The following is a 19808-nucleotide window of genomic DNA, read 5'->3' as shown; positions in this document are numbered from 1 at the left end:
TTAAATACATTCTTTTTAAAAATGTTTTGTGATGAACTTCCAGTGGGCAGACCAAGTAACTGGCCGCATCTTAACAGAGCTCTCTGCTTCCGGTACTTACCGGCGTAATTCCAACCGTCAGCACTGGGATTTGTGCCTCCCTTTCACATCTGCGGGGACAGGAGAGAGAGGTGGGAAAGTGGCTGCGATCCCTGTCTCCCCACCACCTTGCGAACACTGGAATCGAGGTGTCTGACTTCCTTCACCCTCCCTCTGCACGGCTGCTGATGCGGAGACTGGGAGGCTGAGCACCACACCTCTGCTTCCATGTGTGCGGGTGAGGTAAGGACCGCGGCCTCTGTTGCTCTGGGACTCCACTCCCCCCCATCAGCTCCCTGCCGCATGGCCAGTGCTACTCTCGCGGCGCTGGTGAAGAGGTCACGCTATGGGTGCAATCCTGCAGCTCCCATCACCCTCAACACACCCGTGTCTCTGTCACTTTCCTAGGGATCGGGACACAGCACCCAGCTCTCGCACACAAAGGTGTGTGTGGGGTCTGCGGATTGGCAACTGGCAGCTGTAGCTCTGAAATCTCACTTGCCTTAAAAAACCTGGCACATACCGCACTCCTGTGCTGACAGTGACTGTCCTGCACCCTGCTGAGTCGGCACACTTTTCTACAGGGATATTCCTAGCTACCCACAGTCATTCCTGCTGTACTACAAGGCAGCCTGCAGTTGTACTCCCTCATTGTGCATACTCTACAGTTTATTGTGCTTCATTGCTATTCTCTCAGTGACAAACACTGGTTTCTTGGAAAAGTGATTAATCTGTCCTGGGCTGGGTAGAGTGGCTGGACACCACGAACGCCACTTATACCTTCAATTTACTCTTTGTCTGGGGCTTTCAGTAATAGATACTGATCTATCCATGAGTGGGGATTGTTATTAAGGTTCTGGCTTCTGTGTCTTATTACTACCTGCTGTTCGGAAGACCTGCACTACTGTCCTGCTATCATCTGGGAAGTGCTGCTGGGACCCTGAGAATGCAAATACTTTTACTGTTTCTTACCCTGCCATTGGTGGATAGTAGCTATTGAACTCGGATATATTGGTTCTTCCCTACTTGATACCCATCACCTATGACGACACTTCAGATATCTCCTACTGACAGACCACTGTCATCATGGACAAATATGTGGTGAGACCGCAAGGGGTCGTTAAACACTCTCAGGCAAACAAGGCAAAAGAAAAACAACAAAATGCAGGCCCTACCTCCTCTCCGCACTCACCCAGTATGGATGATCCAATGGATAATATTCTGGCCTCAAATTAATTTAGTGCTTCATCAATACAGAAAGCAAGGAAATTTCGGAAATAATTTCTCCCCTGCTCGATGCCAAGCTGGCACCATTGATGGACGCCATTGACACCGCAATCGCCCAGCTGAAACATCATTCGACGAGACTTGATGAAGCGGAGGAGAGAATCTCCTCATTGGAAGATGAGTTCCACTAGGCAAAAACCCTTATAACAACCCATGAGTCGACCATTACGGTGATGCATGATAAACTAGAAGATATTGAAAACAGACCTAGACAGAACAATCTGCGCCTAATTGGAGTACCTGAATCTGTTAAAAATAAAGATCTACTCCATCTGGTCACTACGTCGTTGCCTGAAGCCTTGCAAATTGATACGGACAATGCTCCCATTGTCATGGAAAGATAGGTCCAGGATAGGTCCAGAACGCAGTTCTCCTCAACAGCAAATACCACGACCTGTTGAATTATTTGAATAAGATCAAGATCTTGGATGCTTACCACAAGACAAGAGATCTATTGTATGGAGGTTCTAAACTCCTTATATTCCAGGACTTTTCTTATCGAGTCTCTGCCCGCAGGAGGCAATTCTCGCCAATATGCAAAGCTTTATTTGAGAAAAATGTCCGGTTTGCCTTGCTTTATCCGGCAAAACTTAGCTATTCACAACGACAAGCCAATATACTTTGATGATATCAAACCTGCAAAGAACTTTGTTCGCTCCCTCACCTCATCTTCCCCACGCTCTGCAACTGGGGAAAATGACTAATGTCTCCAGGAGTTTCATGTTACATCCACAAGGATTGTAAATATATCTGTTTGTTTAAATAGAAAATGCAGGAGTTTTTATGTTTCCTTACAAGAGTTATTACATATTCTGTAAGTATTATCCATACTGTTATACTTATGTTAGCATTTATGCCAATAGTGGGGTGGCAATGGTTACTACTGTTTGCCACTTATTCTATTCTTATCTTACTGCTAGTTTCATTAACAATGAGGTTGCTGGTGAACCCTCCTTCTGGGTTCTTATAATTCGGAAATACAATATAATGCATACTGAGTTGAACTTGTTGTTTAGATATGTGTTGACAGTTATTTACTTTGATCTAGTTAATGTAAGGTCAAGCTTTTGCACAGACACTAAGTTTCTGGCTCCGATTCCTGGTGGCTGGGACGGGAAGGGGTCCTTTTTGGTTTATTTGCCTTATGATTGTATTTACAGAACAGGTATTGGTTGATGATGCATTCTCAAGTTCAAATGACAGGAACACGTAGTACTAAAACTTCCATTAAAATCTTGTCATGGAATGTGGAAGGTTTGAACACACCGGTAAAGAGGAAAAAGGTACTTAGACATCTTGGGCGTTTTAAGCCCAATCTAGCTTTCCTGCAGGAATCGCACTGGGAAGAAGGCAATCCTAATGTCCTCAGGGATAAGTGGTTGGAGGACTTTAAAAAGTGCTTCTTATAAATCAAAATCTAGAGGGGTACTGATTCTGTTCAGCAAAAATATTTCCTATGACATAACTCAGGAATGGGCTGACCCTGATGGTACTGTAGATTTTTGTTTCTAAAAGTATCCCTGGAAGGGAAGTATACCCTACCTTGCATATATGCCCCCTGGTCCAAATGCAGCGTTTCATACTGATATATTTGTGTCTTTACAAGACTGGACTGATGGACCACTAATTCTAGGAGGTGACCTTAATGTGGTCATTGACCCGAAACTCGATGCTTCTGGGGGTGGTCAGCACACAACAGTCAGAAAGGGGGCACCATCTAGTTTATGGTTAGTTTATAGACTTGTTTCAATTAATTGATCCCTGGCGATATCTCCATCCAGCATCCAGGGAGTTCACTTTCTACTCTCATAACACTTCGTCCCAGTTAGATTGCTGATCAATTCCTAGGTCATTATTACATAGGGTAACTGCTGCCGAAGTAGGAGATATATTAATCTCGGACCACGCCCCAATGTGGTTTACTCTCAAATTAGACACCCCGATATACACCTCTTTGAACTGGAGGACGATTTTAAGAAACATTTGACTCACACATTCCAGAATTATATGAATGATAACCCGGAGCATAGTCAGGATATAATTGTTTTGTCAAGCGTCAAAGCCGTTCCTACGAGGGCATATTATATCGTATGTTAGTCACCAGAGGAAAAAGTTGCTTTCAAAAGTCACACAGGCTAGTGACAAGGTTACCGCAGCCTATTCTACCCTGTTAACTGATCCTTCGGAGCAGAACAGAGTATCCTATAGGGATGCTAAATCTTTATATGATATTTTGTGCACAGAGCAGGCTCAACTTGATGTGACTTTTCAGAAAACAGGTATTTTAGATGGGGCAACAGATCAGGTAAATTATTGGTGACTATGTCTAAGGCTGCTACTGATCTTAAACATAACACCTTGATTAAATTGCCATCGGGGGAATACACTACATCCCCTGAGGAAATTGAGAACACCTTTTTGAAATATTTTAAATCTCTATACATGGCCCCACCTGATGAGACACAGAACGGAGTTGAATTCTTATTTCAGTCTAACTCTCCTAAACTAATGCCCTCAGATAGGGATTAATTGTTAGCACCTATAACGACATCTGAAATTTCTACTTGCTTCACTTCCGTCTAGGATGTCGCCGGGCCCAGATGAGTATTCGACAGCCTATTATAAATGAATGTCCCCTTTTGTGACCCCCCCCCTATTTACAGACCCTCCATAACTCTATTATCAGCGGTAATACTGCTTCAGGCCATTTCAATGACGTCCACATTATATTGCTTCCAAAGGTTGACAAAGACCCTAGACTGTTTTCTTCCTTTTAACATTGTTTTTTGTTTTTAACACTGTTTTTAACATCTCCCTGTTAAACCAGTATTTTAAAAAATGTTCAAAACTCATGGCACTGAGATTGCAATTGTTATTACCTACCCTATTACACCAAGCACAAGCAGGTTTCGTTAAGGGCCGACGTTCGGAGACCAATATCCGGGCTTTGTTGGTGGCCATCATTCATACCCGATCCATACAAGACAGACATAGTAATGTTCTCAGTTGTGACACCATCAAGGCCTTTGATAGTGTCCTGGGCCTACAGCCTGAAAAAGGTAGCGTGGTCCTACCTTTCACAGCTGCTGCAATCCCCCGGCACTCGTATCTTACAGTAGCCGCGACTGCTAAGCTCCCGTATTGCAGCCTCCAGCTCCACCTCCACACGGCACAGGCCTTAACTTTGACTGCTCCTGGAGTCCTGGATGGGGGTGACATTCAGCAATGCTCTTCATTCCAGGCTCTTTCACAGACTACTCAGTCCCAACTCTGCATTGCAGCCTGCAGGTAAGGTGGCTGCACAGTGCACTCTCTGCATTGATAAGGAGAGAAAGTGAGAACAGCGGTGTGGTGGTGGTGGTGGTGGGGGAGACGAGGAGCAGGCATGCACACAGTCTGGGGGTATGAGCAGGCATGCACACAGATAGTGGGGCAGATAGTATAGCAGATATTTAACAGAGTAGGGGAGAGGGGGTCAGAGAATCATGTCTTTCATCTGAAGGGTGGGTAGGGGGAAGGGGCAGTAGGCAGACGTTTTGTCTAGGGTGCCGAGAAACATTGCACCAGCCCCGGCTCTATAGAGAGCCAAAAGCCTTTTTCACCATTAAGTCCCTGAATTCCCCTGCCTTTTCGTTGTACCGTGGTACTAGTTGGGGATGCCCGCTGTCCCCGCTTTTGATTAATACGAGAGTTAGATTTGGGTGGGGTGTGTTCAAACTGAAATCTAAATTGCAGTGTAAAAATAAAGCAGCCAGTATTTACCCTGCACAGAAACAAAATAACCCACCCAAATCTAACTCTCTCTGCACATGTTAAATCTGCCCCCCCTGCAGTGCACATAGGCCCTCATTCCGAGTTGTTCGCTCGCTAGCTGCTTTTAGCAGCATTGCACATGCTAGGCCGCCGCCCTCTGGGAGTGTATCTTAGCATAGCAGAATTGCGAACGAAAGATTAGCAGATTTGCGAATAGAAAATTCTTAGCAGTTTCTGAGTAGCTCGGGACTTACTCAGCCATTGCGATCAGTTCAGTCAGTTTCGTTCCTGGTTTGACGTCACAAACACACCCAGCGTTCGCCCAGACACTCCCCCGTTTCTTCAGACACTCCCGCGTTTTTCCCAGAAACGCCAGCGTTTTTTCGCACACTCCCATAAAACGGCCAGTTTCCGCCCAGAAACACCCACTTCCTGTCAATCACACTCCGATCACCAGAACGATGAAAAATCCTCTTTATGCCGTAAGTAAAATACCTAACTTTTGAGTAAAATAACTAAGCGCATGCGCTCTGCGAACCTTGCGCATGGGCAGTAAGCGACTAATCGCAATATAGCGAAACTCGGCAACGAGCGAACAACTCGGAATGAGGGCCATAGTTTTGCCCAACTGCTAACCAATTTGCTTCTGCGATCAACTCTGAATTACCCCCAAAGACAAGTTAGTTGCAACTTTTGCAGACACGTGGCTACCTTACATACATACTAGACAGGGCCGGTTCTAGCCCTTTTTGCGCCCCGGGCGGGAAATAGGGGCGTAGCTTCATACAGGGGGCGTGATCAGTTACGCCCCCCTGTACAGTGGAGTAGCGCCGCTAAAATTCGGTGCGCGATAACGTCATCGCACACCGCACAGCAAAGGTCCTCTCCACGAAGGGAAACTAGACGCGTAGCGTCTAGTTCCCTTCACAGCGGGAGACACAGCGGGGGGCACAGCAGTAGCGGATCTTGCCATGGTGCGGCGCCCTCCGGAAGGCGGCGCCCTGGGCAAAAGTCCTGCTTGCCCGTGGCAAGATCCGCTACTGATACTATACACCAGTCTATGAAAGTTGCATTGAGAAACTGCTTTCGAATGACATCATGGTACGAATTGGAAACTGTAATTAATGGCATTCCCCCCTTCTAATTTCAAAATCTCTGACCTCTAGATGCGTATAAGTTCCATACTAATGCCTAATGAAGGCAACCCAGAAGCCTCTTCCAATGATGGTTATTCTGTACTACTCTCCTGTCACATAACTGTCAGTTTATCTACCTGTAGCTATGTGTAACTGCTATTTTAAATGTCTGTGCTCCCTCTTGACTGTTCTGTACCATTTTTATGCAATGTATGTTATGCATTATATTCAATAAAATGTGTTTAAAAAATATATATATGTTTTGTGATGTGTCTGTCCTCCCAGTATATACATCCAAGGGCTGCTGCTGCTCCGTCCAACTACCTCGGAGCAACCTTTTGGCCTAAACTGGATAAAAACAATAGTGTGAGGGGTGGTCTTCAGTTTGCCGGCTGTTGGGATCCCGACACCCGGCATACCGACACCTTTTCTCCCTCTTCAGGGTCCACGACCCCCTTGGAGGGAGAATAGATAGCGTGGCGCGTGTAGTGCGCCACTGTGCCCGCAAGGGGCTGATTTGCGCTTGCCAAGCTGTTGGTATGCCGGCGGTTGGGATTCCGGCGCCAGAATGCTGGCCGCCGGGAGCCTGGCCACTGGCATACCATACTACACCCATTGTGAGCTGTGAGGTGTTCAGAATAGACTGGAAATCAGTGGAAATGAATGTTATTGAGGTTAATAATACTGTAGGAACAAAACCACCCCACATTCTGTGATTTTAGCTGTTTTTAGCTGGCTCACTTCTCCACTTTTATCACTGCTTAACACACATCCCCTTAGGCCTAAATGTATTAAGCCTTAACAAGAAATAAAGTTGAAACGCATAAGGAGTGATAAATGACCAGCCAGTCAGCTTCCTAACTGCCATGTCACAGCCTATGTTTGAAAAATGACAGGAGCTGATTGACTAGTCATTTATCACTCTATGGGGGAGATTCAATTGTTTGAAAAGTCAGTTGGGTGTCTGTTTTTTCCTATCTCATAAACAGGAAAAAACAGACACCCAACCAACTTTTCAAACATTTGAATTTCCCTCTTTATGCATCTCAACTTTATTTCTTGTTAAGACTTAATACATTTTGTAGATGTGCCCAACATGGGCAGCACAAGAGGTATAACATACCGTGTAGCCATGGCAGCATCACTGGATGGCAGAGTTGCAGTACTGCAGAGATTGAATAACAGAATGAATGGGGACAATGCAGTGCACTGAGTGCGGTAGGTTGCCTGTCATGTGAGGGTGGGGCCACATGACAACACACAAAACAGGCCCCACAGACACGTTGGCCTACCAGGAATTTTCCTGGTGAGCCCTATGACCAATCCGTCCCAGATTGATCCTCCTAATTGACTCCTTTGGTTTTGAGATGATTAAAACTATGTTTTTTTTTAGAGAAAACTTTATAAAGGAGTACATGAAAATCTACACAGATATCTCTCCTTTAAGTAGTTATGTGTATTACATGCAGTATTTTACTATGGTGCTCTGATATTATATGTTGCCATACAATATACTCTAATTAATTCTATACAGAAGATGATAATGGAAAGTTTTACTCAGGTTTCCAGAGACATTTGTCACATTGTTGACTAGCAGTACGTACAACAGTCCACCAGCACATACTGTATGTATAGTTACATATTGTTCTCACATAAACCTTTGAATTTAATCTTTTGACATCTCTGGTAAGTAGGTAGGTTTAATATCCAGTAAATATAGTAACACAGGGAGGAGATTTATGAAGCAAAATGTTTTTTAGATTCAAGACAACAATACAATAAAATGTACACGTTTCCTATACACATTACATACAGACATTTTGTGGGCTGAACCAATGAGAATGCACCTTATATATTAACCAGGAGGCACTGATGTAATTGAGGTACTTTGTGAAGTAGCCCTACAGCCATTTTTAAATATGAACCAGTATGCAAATAAAGCCTGTAAATTCACCAGAAACATCACTGAGACCATTTTGGCCATAATCTCCTGAACATTGATCCTGAAATAACTGTATCTAAATGGCAGGTGCACTTTTATACAGTATAAAGTAACTTTATCTATAGACTAATTTTATCTATATGGCCTCTTGTCTTTAATATTGCATTGTCTTTTGTTTTCAGGTGCTAAATCTTTTTCTGGCCTTGTTGCTGAGTTCCTTTAGTGCTGACAACCTGTCTGCCTCTGATGATGATGGAGAGATGAATAACCTACAGATCGCCATAGGGAGAATAACCAGGGGTATAGACTTTTTGAAAAAAATCGTCCTGTCCATTGTGCCATTTAAAAAAAAGGCGACAAAGGAAGATGAGGGTGAGGATGTAAACAAAGAGAGCTTTGCTCTAAATCATGTAGAGACTGAGGAGGAGCCCAAGACTGAATGTCCAATTGTTGATGGTTTGGTGAAAAAACAACGCTACATCATGAATGAATTTGATCATATTAATCTGATAAATAACCCGCACTACAGAATAGAGGTGCCCATCGCTTCTGAAGAGTCTGACCTAGATGTTCCCGATACAGATGAGCTCAGTACACAATCAGAGCTAGATGAGGCAATAATAAGACCAAAGGTATGATCACGCTGCTATGAATAATTTATTTATTTTTTTGCTTCTTTTTTTTAATTCTGTTTACAAACCCTGTGGATGTAATACAGATTTGCTAGCTCATCTAAACCTGGACTGTGTAAAGGTGGGTACACACTAGGCGACGTGCTCTATGAGCAACGTCGTACAGTGTTTTCCCTCCTGGGCCGGTGCGGTCGGCGGCAGGGAATGCACACTGAGCGATATGATGACCATATGGCTCAGTGACGTCATGCCGCGTCTGGGCCGTGCAGGCAATTCTTGGACGACAGTCCAAATTGAGCTGCACGCATGGCCGACAGCAAGGGTAGTTAATGACCCACGGGGCCGCGGATCGCCCGTCATCGCCGGCATACACACTTGCCGAGAAAGCAAACGGGCGTCGCTCAGGAAGGGTGAAAATAAGGAACGCCATTCGTTTTCTCAGCAAGTGTGTATGCACAGTGAGTCTTTTATTTGAGCCAGATTTAACCTTCAAAAGATGTAGTGTCTATATCAGGAGAGAAAAGAGGAAGATTACGTTTCCAGATATGATTTATGTTTGCATGACTGTGGAGATGACGGCAAAGATATTTTTATTCATTTGGAGCACAGTCATGATATGATGGTGCTTATTAATAAAACAGGTCTACCGTTATTCGTCAAACACTCACTCACAAACCTGTAGTATATTTATAATCAGTTGTTTATGGAGAACTGTTATTTTACTTGTTGCGTTTGGACACATGATGGACACACAATATCACCAGTATGATCATTTGCACCCAAACAAAATTAGATTAATCTAGAGTCCCTTGTTTAGACAAATATTTAGGTCAATGAAGGACCACATAAGGCCATGTCAGGGCAGAGAACCAAACTATGCCACTAAGATTTGGCTATAGCATATATTACGGAATTTCACAAACTCCAACATTACAGTCCAGGTTTTAAGCATATCCATGTATGAGCACATGTGACTTAATTAGTACCTCAGTTAATTTGATTTAACCGTCTGGACTCAAGTATAGATATCCTTAAAACCTGGACTCTAATTGTGGGGAGTTTGGGAAACTCTGGAATTTTGTACAGTATGGTGAGAAATAAGCAGCAATGCTACGCTTAGAAACACGGTGGTGACCCACCCATCAAGTGCTGTTTCAAACTGCAGAGTGGTCTAAAGCAATATCAGGCAACATCTGCTCAGTGAGCTTCCAAGGTCACTACCCGAAGAAAGGCAATGTATGTACTGTAGGTGCATGATCTTGCCAATTATGTCTAATGTGTCTGTACTGTGCACTGATTACAATCTAACTTTCCCTGTAGCGGACGTTTGATGATGACTATTCTGAGTGTAGTACAGTAGATTATAAACCCCCTGACCCAGAAAAGGAAGAAGATGCTTTAGAACATAAAGAAGAGGATGGCCCGGAACAATGTTTTACTGACGGTATATGGAAAAAGATATGATATATATATAATATATTTTAATATATGAAAACGTTGCTCTCCATGTTTTGGCCAGCAGCTTAACTTTTAAAAATAATTGAAGTTGTGCTTATGATTTTTGTAATGTACATTTATACTGTATGTTTTACAGTTACTTCTAAAACCTGACATAAATATTTACGATGAAATGTGATTAGTTTGCCTGTATTTATATAAATGCTTTCTATACATATTAACTGGGTGGATGGGGCTAGTATGTACCCAAAACAATCTTGCTTATAACTGAGGAATTGAACATGAAAGCAAACATGTAGTCTTACTGGAGGAGGCCATTTATGAAGTGCGATTGATGGATGCATCACTGCAGCTGGGTGCTCTGCTCAGTGCCCACCATGATGTGCTCCTCTTCTACGCAGCAGGAAGCATATTCTGCCAGGTAGAGGACAGAAAATTCATAAAGATGCTCATCATGCAAAAGTAAAAATAAGATTTCACTCACCGGTAAATCTATTTCTCGTAGTCCGTAGTGGATGCTGGGTACTCCGTAAGGACCATGGGGAATAGACGGGCTCCGCAGGAGACTGGGCACTCTAAAAGAAAGATTTGGTACTATCTGGTGTGCACTGGCTCCTCCCTCTATGCCCCTCCTCCAGACCTCAGTTAGGGAAACTGTGCCCGGAAGAGCTGACACTACAAGGAAAGGATTTGGAATCCAGGGTAAGACTCATACCAGCCACACCAATCACACCGTACAACTCGTGATAACTATACCCAGTTAACAGTATGAATAACAACTGAGCCTCACTGAACAGATGGCTCATAACAATAACCCTTTAGTTAAGCAATAACTATATACAAGTAGAGATGAGCGGGTTCGGTTTCTCTGAAACCGAACCCGCACGAACTTCATGTTTTTTTCACGGGTCCGAGCAGACTCGGATCCTCCCGCCTTGCTCGGTTAACCCGAGCGCGCCCGAACGTTATCATGACGCTGTCGGATTCTCGCGAGACTCGGATTCTATATAAGGAGCCGCGCGTCGCCGCCATTTTCACACGTGCATTGAGATTGATAGGGAGAGGACGTGGCTGGCGTCCTCTCCATTAGAAATTAGATTAGAAGAGAGAGAGAGATTGTGCAGAGTCAGACAGAGTTTACCACAGTGACCAGTGCAGTTGTTGTTAGTTAACTTTTATTTATTTTAATATAATATATCCGTTCTCTGCTATATCCGTTCTCTGCCTGAAAAAAAACGATACACAGCAGCAGCCAGTCACACAGTGTGACTCAGTCTGTGTGCACTCAGCTCAGCCCAGTGTGCTGCACATCAATGTATAAAAGGCAAAGCTTATAATAATTGTGGGGGAGACTGGGGAGCACTGCAGGTTGTTATAGCAGGAGCCCCCAGGAGTACATAATATTATATTAATTTAAAATTAAACAGTGCACACTTTTGCTGCAGGAGTGCCACTGCCAGTGTGACTAGTGGTGACCAGTGCCTGACCACCAGTATAGTAGTATATTGTTGTATGTATTGTATACTATCTCTTTATCAACCAGTCTATATTAGCAGCAGACACAGTACAGTGCGGTAGTTCACGGCTGTGGCTACCTCTGTGTCGGCAGTCGGAACTCGGCAGGCAGTCCGTCCATCCATAATTGTATTACAATATATACCACCTAACCGTGGTATTTTTTTTTCTTTCTTTATACCGTCGTCATAGTGTCATACTTGTTACGAGTATACTACTATCTCTTTATCAACCAGTGTACAGTGCGGTAGTTCACGGCTGTGGCTACCTCTGTGTCGGCAGTCGGCAGGCAGTCCGTCCATCCATAATTGTATTATTATTATAATATATACCACCTAACCGTGGTTTTTTTTTCATTCTTTATACCGTCATAGTGTCATACTAGTTGTTACGAGTATACTACTATCTCTTTATCAACCAGTGTACAGTGCGGTAGTTCACGGCTGTGGCTACCTCTGTGTCGGCAGTCGGCAGGCAGTCCGTCCATCCATAATTGTATTATTATTATAATATATACCACCTAACTGTGGTATTTTTTTTTCTTTCTTTATACCGTCGTCATAGTGTCATACTAGTTGTTACGAGTATACTACTATCTCTTTATCAACCAGTGTACAGTGCGGTAGTTCACGGCTGTGGCTACCTCTGTGTCGGCAGTCGGCAGGCAGTCCGTCCATCCATAATTGTATTATTATTATAATATATACCACCTAACCGTGGTTTTTTTTTCATTCTTTATACCGTCGTCATAGTGTCATACTAGTTGTTACGAGTATACTACTATCTCTTTATCAACCAGTGTACAGTGCGGTAGTTCACGGCTGTGGCTACCTCTGTGTCGGCAGTCGGCAGGCAGTCCGTCCATCCATAATTGTATTATTATTATAATATATACCACCTAACCGTGGTTTTTTTTTCATTCTTTATACCGTCGTCATAGTGTCATACTAGTTGTTACGAGTATACTACTATCTCTTTATCAACCAGTGTACAGTGCGGTAGTTCACGGCTGTGGCTACCTCTGTGTCGGCAGTCGGCAGGCAGTCCGTCCATCCATAATTGTATTATTATTATAATATATACCACCTAACCGTGGTTTTTTTTTCATTCTTTATACCGTCGTCATAGTGTCATACTAGTTGTTACGAGTATACTACTATCTCTTTATCAACCAGTGTACAGTGCGGTAGTTCACGGCTGTGGCTACCTCTGTGTCGGCAGTCGGCAGGCAGTCCGTCCATCCATAATTGTATTATTATTATAATATATACCACCTAACCGTGGTTTTTTTTTCATTCTTTATACCGTCGTCATAGTGTCATACTAGTTGTTACGAGTATACTACTATCTCTTTATCAACCAGTGTACAGTGCGGTAGTTCACGGCTGTGGCTACCTCTGTGTCGGCAGTCGGCAGGCAGTCCGTCCATCCATAATTGTATTATTATTATAATATATACCACCTAACCGTGGTTTTTTTATACCACCTAACCGTGGCAGTCCGTCCATAATTGTATACTAGTATCCAATCCATCCATCTCCATTGTTTACCTGAGGTGCCTTTTAGTTCTGCCTATAAAATATGGAGAACAAAAAAGTTGAGGTTCCAAAATTAGGGAAAGATCAAGATCCACTTCCACCTCGTGCTGAAGCTGCTGCCACTAGTCATGGCCGAGACGATGAAATGCCAGCAACGTCGTCTGCCAAGGCCGATGCCCAATGTCATAGTACAGAGCATGTCAAATCCAAAACACCAAATATCAGAAAAAAAAGGACTCCAAAACCTAAAATAAAATTGTCGGAGGAGAAGCGTAAACTTGCCAATATGCCATTTACCACACGGAGTGGCAAGGAACGGCTGAGGCCCTGGCCTATGTTCATGGCTAGTGGTTCAGCTTCACATGAGGATGGAAGCACTCAGCCTCTCGCTAGAAAAATGAAAAGACTCAAGCTGGCAAAAGCAGCACAGCAAAGAACTGTGCATTCTTCGAAATCCCAAATCCGAATTCCGAGCCCACCCGCTGGCGGTGATGCAGGGCAGTCTGGAGCGACTGCTGATGCTGACATCTGGTCCGGACTGAAGGACCTGACAACCATTACGGACATGTCGTCTACTGTCACTGCATATGATTCTCTCACCATTGATAGAATGGTGGAGGATTATATGAGTGACCGCATCCAAGTAGGCACGTCACACAGTCCGTACTTATACTGGCAGGAAAAAGAGGCAATTTGGAGGCCCTTGCACAAACTGGCTTTATTCTACCTAAGTTGCCCTCCCACAAGTGTGTACTCCGAAAGAGTGTTTAGTGCCGCCGCTCACCTTGTCAGCAATCGGCGTACGAGGTTACATCCAGAAAATGTGGAGAAGATGATGTTCATTAAAATGAATTATAATCAATTCCTCCGCGGAGACATTGACCAGCAGCAATTGCCTCCACAAAGTACACAGGGAGCTGACATGGTGGATTCCAGTGGGGACGAATTGATAATCTGTGAGGAGGGGGATGTACACGGTGATATATCGGAGGATGATGATGAGGTGGACATCTTGCCTCTGTAGAGCCAGTTTGTGCAAGGAGAGATTAATTGCTTCTTTTTTGGTGGGGGTCCAAACCAACCCGTCATTTCAGTCACAGTCGTGTGGCAGACCCTGTCACTGAAATGATGGGTTGGTTAAAGTGTGCATGTCCTGTTTTGTTTATACAACATAAGGGTGGGTGGGAAGGGCCCAAGGACAATTCCATCTTGCACCTCTTTTTTCTTTTATTTTTCTTTGCGTCATGTGCTGTTTGGGGAGGGTTTTTTGGAAGGGACATCCTGCGTGACACTGCAGTGCCACTCCTAGATGGGCCCGGTGTTTGTGTCGGCCACTAGGGTCGCTTATCTTTCTCACACAGTCAGCTACCTCATTGCGCCTCTTTTTTTCTTTGCGTCATGTGCTGTTTGGGGAGGGTTTTTTGGAAGGGACATCCTGCGTGACACTGCAGTGCCACTCCTAGATGGGCCAGGTGTTTGTGTCGGCCACTAGGGTCGCTAATCTTACTCACACAGCTACCTCATTGCGCCTCTTTTTTTCTTTGCGTCATGTGCTGTTTGGGGAGGGTTTTTTGGAAGGGACATCCTGCGTGACACTGCAGTGCCACTCCTAGATGGGCCCGGTGTTTGTGTCGGCCACTAGGGTCGCTAATCTTACTCACACAGCTACCTCATTGCGCCTCTTTTTTTCTTTGCGTCATGTGCTGTTTGGGGAGGGTTTTTTGGAAGGGACATCCTGCGTGACACTGCAGTGCCACTCCTAGATGGGCCCGGTGTTTGTGTCGGCCACTAGGGTCGCTGAGCTTAGTCATCCAGCGACCTCGGTGCAAATTTTAGGACTAAAAATAATATTGTGAGGTGTAAGGTGTTCAGAATAGACTGAAAATGAGTGTTAATTATGGTTATTGAGGTTAATAATACTATGGGATCAAAATGACCCCCAAATTCAATGTTTTAAGATGTTTTTTAGGGTTTTTTGAAAAAACCACCCGAATCCAAAACACACCCGAATCCGACAAAAAAAATTCGGTGAGGTTTTGCCAAAACGCGGTCGAACCCAAAACACGGCCGCGGAACCGAACCCAAAACCAAAACACAAAACCCGAAAAATTTCAGGCGCTCATCTCTATGTACAAGTATTGCAGACAATCCGCACTTGGGACGGGCTCCCAGGATCCACTACGGACTACGAGAAATAGATTTACCGGTGAGTAAAATCTTATTTTCTCTGACATCCTAGTGGATGCTGGGTACTCCATAAGGACCATGGGGATTATACCAAAGCTCCCAAACGGGCGGGAAAGTGCGGATGACTCTGCAGCACCGAATGAGCAAACTCAAGGTCCTTCTCAGCCAGGGTATCAAACTTGTAGAATTTTGCAAACGTGTTTGATCCCGACCAGGTAGCAGCTCGGCAAAGTTGTAAAGCCAAGACCCCTCGGGCAGCCGCCTAAGAAGAGCCCACCTTCCTCGTGGAATGGGCTTTGACTGATTTAGGATGCGGCAGTCCAGCCGCAGAATGTGCAAGTTGAATCGTGCAACAGATCCAGCGAGCAATAGTCTGCTTAGAAGCAGGAGCACCCAGCTTGTTGGGTGCATGCAGGATAAACAGCGAGTCAGTTTTTCTGACTCTAGCCGTCCTGGAAACATAGATTTTCAGGGCCCGGACTACATCCAGCAGCTTGGAAGCCTCCAAGTCCCGAGTAGCCGCAGGCACCACAATAGGTTGGTTGATACCACCTTAGGGAGAAATTGGGGACGAGTCCTCAATTCTGCCCTGTCCACATGGAAGATCAGATAGGGGCTTTTACATGACAAAGCCGCCAATTCTGACACACGCCTAGCCGAAGCCAAGGCCAAAAGCATGACCACTTTCCACGTGAGATATTTCAACTCCACGGTCTGAAGTGGCTCAAACCAATGTGATTTTAGGAAATCCAACACAACGTTGAGATCCCAAGGTGCCACTGGAGGCACAAAAGGGGGCTGAATATGCAGCACTCCCTTAAAAAACGTCTGAACTTCAGGCAGTGAAGCCAGTTCTTTTTGAAAGAAAATAGACAGGGCCGAAATCTGGACTTTAATGGATCCCAATTTTAGGCCCATAGTCACACCTGACTGTAGGAAGTGCAGAAATCGACCCAGCTGAAATTCTTCTGTTGGGGCCTTCATAGCCTCACACCAAGCAACATATTTTCGCCATATGCGGTGATAATGTTTTGCTGTCACATCCTTCCTAGCTTTTATCAGCGTAGGAATGACTTCAACCGGAATACCCTTCTCCATCAGGATCCGGCGTTCAACCGCCATGCCGTCAAACGCAGCCGCGGTAAGTCTTGAAACAGACAGGGCCCCTGCTGTAGCAGGTCCTGTCGGAGCGGCAGAGGCCAAGGGTCCTCTGAGATCATTTCTTGTAGTTCCGAGTACCAAGTCCTTCTTGGCCAATCCGGAACGAAGAGTATAGTTCTTACTCCTCTCTTTCTTATTATCCTCAGTACCTTTGGTATGAGAGGAAGAGGAGGGAACACATAAACCGACTGGTACACCCACGGTGTCACTAGAGCGTCCACAGCTATCGCCTGAGGGTCCCTTGACCTGGCGCAATATCTTTTTAGCTTTTTGTTGAGGCGGGACGCCATCATGTCCACCTGTGGCCTTTCCCAACGATTTACAATCAGCTGGAAGACTTCTGGATGAAGTCCCCACTCTCCCGGGTGGAGGTCGTGCCTACTGAGGAAGTCTGCTTCCCAGTTGTCCACTCCCGGAATGAACACTGCTGACAGTGCTATCACGTGATTTTCCGCCCATCAGAGAATCCTTGTGGCTTCTGCCATCGCCATCCTGCTTCTTGTGCCGCCCTGTCGGTTTACATGGGCGACCGCCGTGATGTTGTCTGACTGAATCAGCACCGGCTGGTTTAGAAGCAGGGGTTTTGCTTGACTTAGGGCATTGTAAATGGCCCTTAGTTCCAGAATATTTATGTGTAGGGAAGCTTCCTGACTCGACCATTGTCCTTGGAAGTTTCTTCCCTGAGTGACTGCCCCCCAACCTCGGAGGCTTGCATCCGTGGTCACCAGGACCCAGTCCTGTATGCCGAATCTGCGGCCCTCGAGTAGATGAGCACTCTGCAGCCACCACAGCAGAGACACCCTGGCCCTCGGGGACACGGTGATCAGCCGATGCATCTGAAGATGCGATCCGGACCACTTGTCTAACAGATCCCACTGAAAGATCCGTGCATGGAATCTGCCAAATGGAATTGCCTCGTAAGAAGCTACCATCTTTCCCAGGACTCGCGTGCAGTGATGCACCGACACCTGTTTTGGTTTTAGGAGGTCTCTGACCAGAGATGACAACTCCTTGGCCTTCTCCTCCGGGAGAAACACCTTCTTCTGTTCTGTGTGCAGAATCATACCCAGGAACAGCAGACGCGTCGTAGGAACCAGCTGCGACTTTGGGATATTCAGAATCCAGCCGTGCTGTTGTAGCACTTCCTGAGATAGTGCTACTCCGACCAACAACTGCTCCCTGGACCTCGCCTTTATAAGGAGATCGTCCAAGTACGGGATAATTATAACTCCCTTCTTTCGAAGGAGTATCATCATTTTGGCCATTACTTTGGTAAATACCCTCGGTGCCGTGGACAGACCAAACGGCAACGTCTGGAATTGGTAATGGCAGTCCTGTACCACAAAACGGAGGTACACCTGGTGAGGTGGGTAAATGGGGACATGTAGGTAAGCATCCTTGATGTCCAGTGATACCATGTAATCCCCCTCTTCCAGGCTTGCAATAACCGCCCTGAGCGATTCCATTTTGAACTTGAACTTCCTTATATAAGTGTTCAAGGATTTCAAATTTAGAATGGGTCTCACCGAACCGTCTGGTTTCGGTACCACAAACATTGTGGAATAGTAACCCCGTCCCTGTTGAAGGAGGGGAACTTTTATTATCACCTGCTGGAGGTACAGCTTGTGAATTGCCGCCAGTACTACCTCCCTGTCCTGGGGAGTAGCTGGCAAGGCTGATTTGAGGTAACGGCGAGGGGGAGACATCTCGAATTCCAGCTTGTATCCCTGAGATACTACTTGTAGAACCCAGAGATCCACCTGTGAGCGAACCCACTGGTCGCTGAAGTTCCGGAGACGGGCCCCCACCGCACCTGGCTCCACCTGTGGAGCCCCAGCAGCATGCGGTGGACTTAGTGGAAGCAGGGGAGGATTTTTGTTCTTGGGAACTGGCTGTATGGTGCAGCTTTTTCCCTCTACCCCTGCCTCTGGGCAGAAAGGACACGCCTCTAACCCGCTTGCCTTTCTGAGGCCGAAAGGACTGTACTTGATAATACGGTGCTTTCTTAGGCTGTGAGGGAACCTGAGGTAAAAAAGTCGACTTCCCAGCTGTTGCTGTGGATACGAGGTCCGAAAGACCGTCCCCAAACAATTCCTCACCCTTATAAGGCAAAATTTCCATGTGCCTTTTAGAATCAGCATCACCCATCCACTGCCGAGTCCATAATACTCTCCTGGCAGAAATGGACATCGCATTAATTCTAGATGCCAGCCGGCAAATGTCAGTCTGTGCATCTCTCATATATAAGACTACGTCTTTACTATGCTCTATGGTTAGCAATATAGTGTCCCTGTCAAGGGAATCAATGTTATCAGACAGGGAATCAGACCACGCTGCTGCAGCACTGCACATCCACGCTGAAGCAATAGCAGGTCTCAGTATAGTACCTGAGTGTGTATATACAGACTTCAGGATAGCCTCCTGCTTTCTATCTGCAGGCTCCTTTAAGGCGGCCGTATCCTGAGACGGCAGTGCCACCTTTTTTGATAAGCGTGTGAGCGCTTTCCACCTTAGGGGATGTCTCCCAGCGTAACCTATCCGTTGGCGGGAAAGGGTACGCCATTAGTAACCGCTTAGAAATTACTAGTTTCTTATCTGGGGAACCGCACGCTTCTTCACACAATTCGTTTAACTCATCAGATGGGGGAAAAGTCACTGGCTGCTTTTTCTCCCCAAACATAATACCCTTTTTTGTGGTAACCGGGTTAATGTCAGAAATGTGCAACACATTTTTCATTGCCGTAATCATGCATCGGATGGCCCTAGTGGATTGTATATTTGTCTCATCCGCGTCGACACTGGAGTCAGACTCCGTGTCGACATCTGTGTCAGCCATCTGAGGTAGCGGGCGTTTTTGAGCCCCTGACGGCCTCTGAGATGCCTGGGCAGGCGCGGGCTGAGATGCCGGCTGTCCCAAAGCTGCGTCATCGAACCTTTTATGTAAGGAGTTGACACGGGCCCTCATTCCGAGTTGATCGCTCGCAAGGCGAATTTAGCAGAGTTGCTCAGGCTAAGCCTACGCCTACTGGGAGTGTATCTTAGCTTCTTAAAATTGCGACCGATGTATTCGCAATATTGCGATTACAAACTACTTAGCAGTTTCAGAGTAGGTTCAGACTTA

At 45.5% G+C, this 19808-nt stretch overlaps 1 protein-coding gene across 2 annotated transcripts in view; it reads left to right on the top strand.

The window, feature by feature from the left end:
* The window catches only part of SCN4A (sodium voltage-gated channel alpha subunit 4), a 275899-nt gene that overhangs the window by 221435 nt on the left and 34656 nt on the right, over nucleotides 1-19808 (top strand). For both annotated transcript variants that reach the window (XM_063959465.1, XM_063959466.1), the window contains exons 16-17: nucleotides 8379-8828; nucleotides 10149-10272. In XM_063959465.1, coding sequence (XP_063815535.1) covers nucleotides 8379-8828; nucleotides 10149-10272 — 574 coding nt within the window. The remainder of the gene's footprint in view (nucleotides 1-8378; nucleotides 8829-10148; nucleotides 10273-19808) is intronic.

This window comes from Pseudophryne corroboree, chromosome 3, assembly GCF_028390025.1.
Source record: "Pseudophryne corroboree isolate aPseCor3 chromosome 3, aPseCor3.hap2, whole genome shotgun sequence".
NCBI lineage: Eukaryota > Metazoa > Chordata > Amphibia > Anura > Myobatrachidae > Pseudophryne > Pseudophryne corroboree.
The sequence above is the reverse complement of the archived record's forward strand: the minus strand, read 5'-3'. Positions and strand labels throughout refer to the sequence as shown.